The 1,353-nt window shown below is 48.0% G+C and overlaps 1 protein-coding gene across 1 annotated transcript in view; it reads left to right on the top strand.

The window, feature by feature from the left end:
• Positions 1 to 1,012, top strand: part of HDAC4 (histone deacetylase 4) — a 150,629-nt gene extending 149,617 nt beyond the window's left edge. Inside the window, 1 exon segment of the mRNA XM_010004706.1 lies at positions 774 to 1,012. Coding sequence (XP_010003008.1) covers positions 774 to 813 — 40 coding nt within the window. The 3' untranslated portion in view covers positions 814 to 1,012.
• The last annotated feature ends 341 nt before the right edge of the window (positions 1,013 to 1,353 follow it).

The following is a 1,353-nucleotide window of genomic DNA, read 5'->3' as shown; positions in this document are numbered from 1 at the left end:
AGCTTGGATGGGTTGCCCAGGGAGGCTGTTGATGCCCCATCCCTGGAGGTTTTTAAGGCTGGACAAGGTTTTGTGCAGCCTGGTCTGGTGGGAGGGTTCCCTGCTCATGGCAGTGGGGTTGGAACTGGATGATCTTTAAAGTCCCTTCCAACCTTTATGATTCTATGATGCACACTGTGCCTGCTCCAACAGGAGCTGAACGGGGTTTTGGACCATGAGAGGAAAGAGATTTCACTGCAAAAGTGTTAACGCTACCCAGGTGAAAACAGATTGTCTAAAAAACCTTCTTGGTGGCAGGTTTTAAGTCCAGGTGAGCACAACTGCCTGGGGGGGAAGGTGATGGGAATGTAAGACTTAGCACCACAAGCACCAATACCTGAAAAGAAGGAAGGCTGGGGAGGACCTGTTCACAAGTGCATGTAATGACAGGACAAAGGGTAAATGTTTTAAGCTAGAAAAGGGTAGATTTAGGTTGGACATTAGGGAAGAGTTCTTTAATACAAGGGTGGTGGATCAGTGGAACAAGTTGCCTAGAGAGGTGGTGGAGACCCCATCTCAAGACATTCAAAGTCAGGCTTGATGGGACTCTGAGCAACCTAGTCTAGTGGGAGATGTCCCTGCTTATTGTAGGGGGGTTGGACTAGATGACCTTTAGAGGTCCCTTCCAACCGAAGACATTTTGCAATGCTATGAAATAGTCCAACTCTGTCACCCTCAACCCTCTTTCCTTTCTCCCCTCCCTTCCCATCCTGCCTGGCTGTGAAACGGCTCAGACCTGATGATGAACCCATGGAAGAGGAACCTCCCCTGTAGCATCCACCTTCGAGCTGGAGTTCTCCTGTTTGTTCGTCTTCGTCTTGAAGCTCTGCCAAGAAGCTTTCTCTTGTTACTCCTGCGTCCTGTCATGGTTTTCTCCAGAACACAGAAGGACAACCAGGTGTAAAACAAAGCAACTAAAAAGAAAAAAAATAAGTCTCTCCATATCTCTACTCGTCTGCAGTATCAATTTGCTGAAAAATGCTGGTGAAGAGCAGTAAAAAGGACTGACAACACTGGGCGCTCTTCCTCTTGCCCTCACCGGGAGCGGAACGGGGAACGAGGCCCGTGGAGGCTTTGGCCAAGTTGCCAGGAAAAGAACCAACCAAACCAAACATCAAAATCAAAGCTTCATCAACACGCAGGAAGATAAAGCAAACGAACCTTAAGGTAAAACTGGTGCTTACAATTTGATGACCCACCATTCAGCAACCTCTGCTTGAACCACTCGACCCATCCTTGTAGTTGCATTTTCCTTGGATTTTTTAAAGTGGCTCTTGCCTGCCTGTGAGTCAACGACGTGCTTGTTGGAATCAG

This window comes from Chaetura pelagica, unplaced genomic scaffold, assembly GCF_000747805.2.
Source record: "Chaetura pelagica isolate M959 unplaced genomic scaffold, ChaPel_1.0 scaffold89, whole genome shotgun sequence".
Lineage (NCBI taxonomy): Eukaryota > Metazoa > Chordata > Aves > Apodiformes > Apodidae > Chaetura > Chaetura pelagica.
This window is presented reverse-complemented; position numbering and strand designations above follow the sequence as displayed.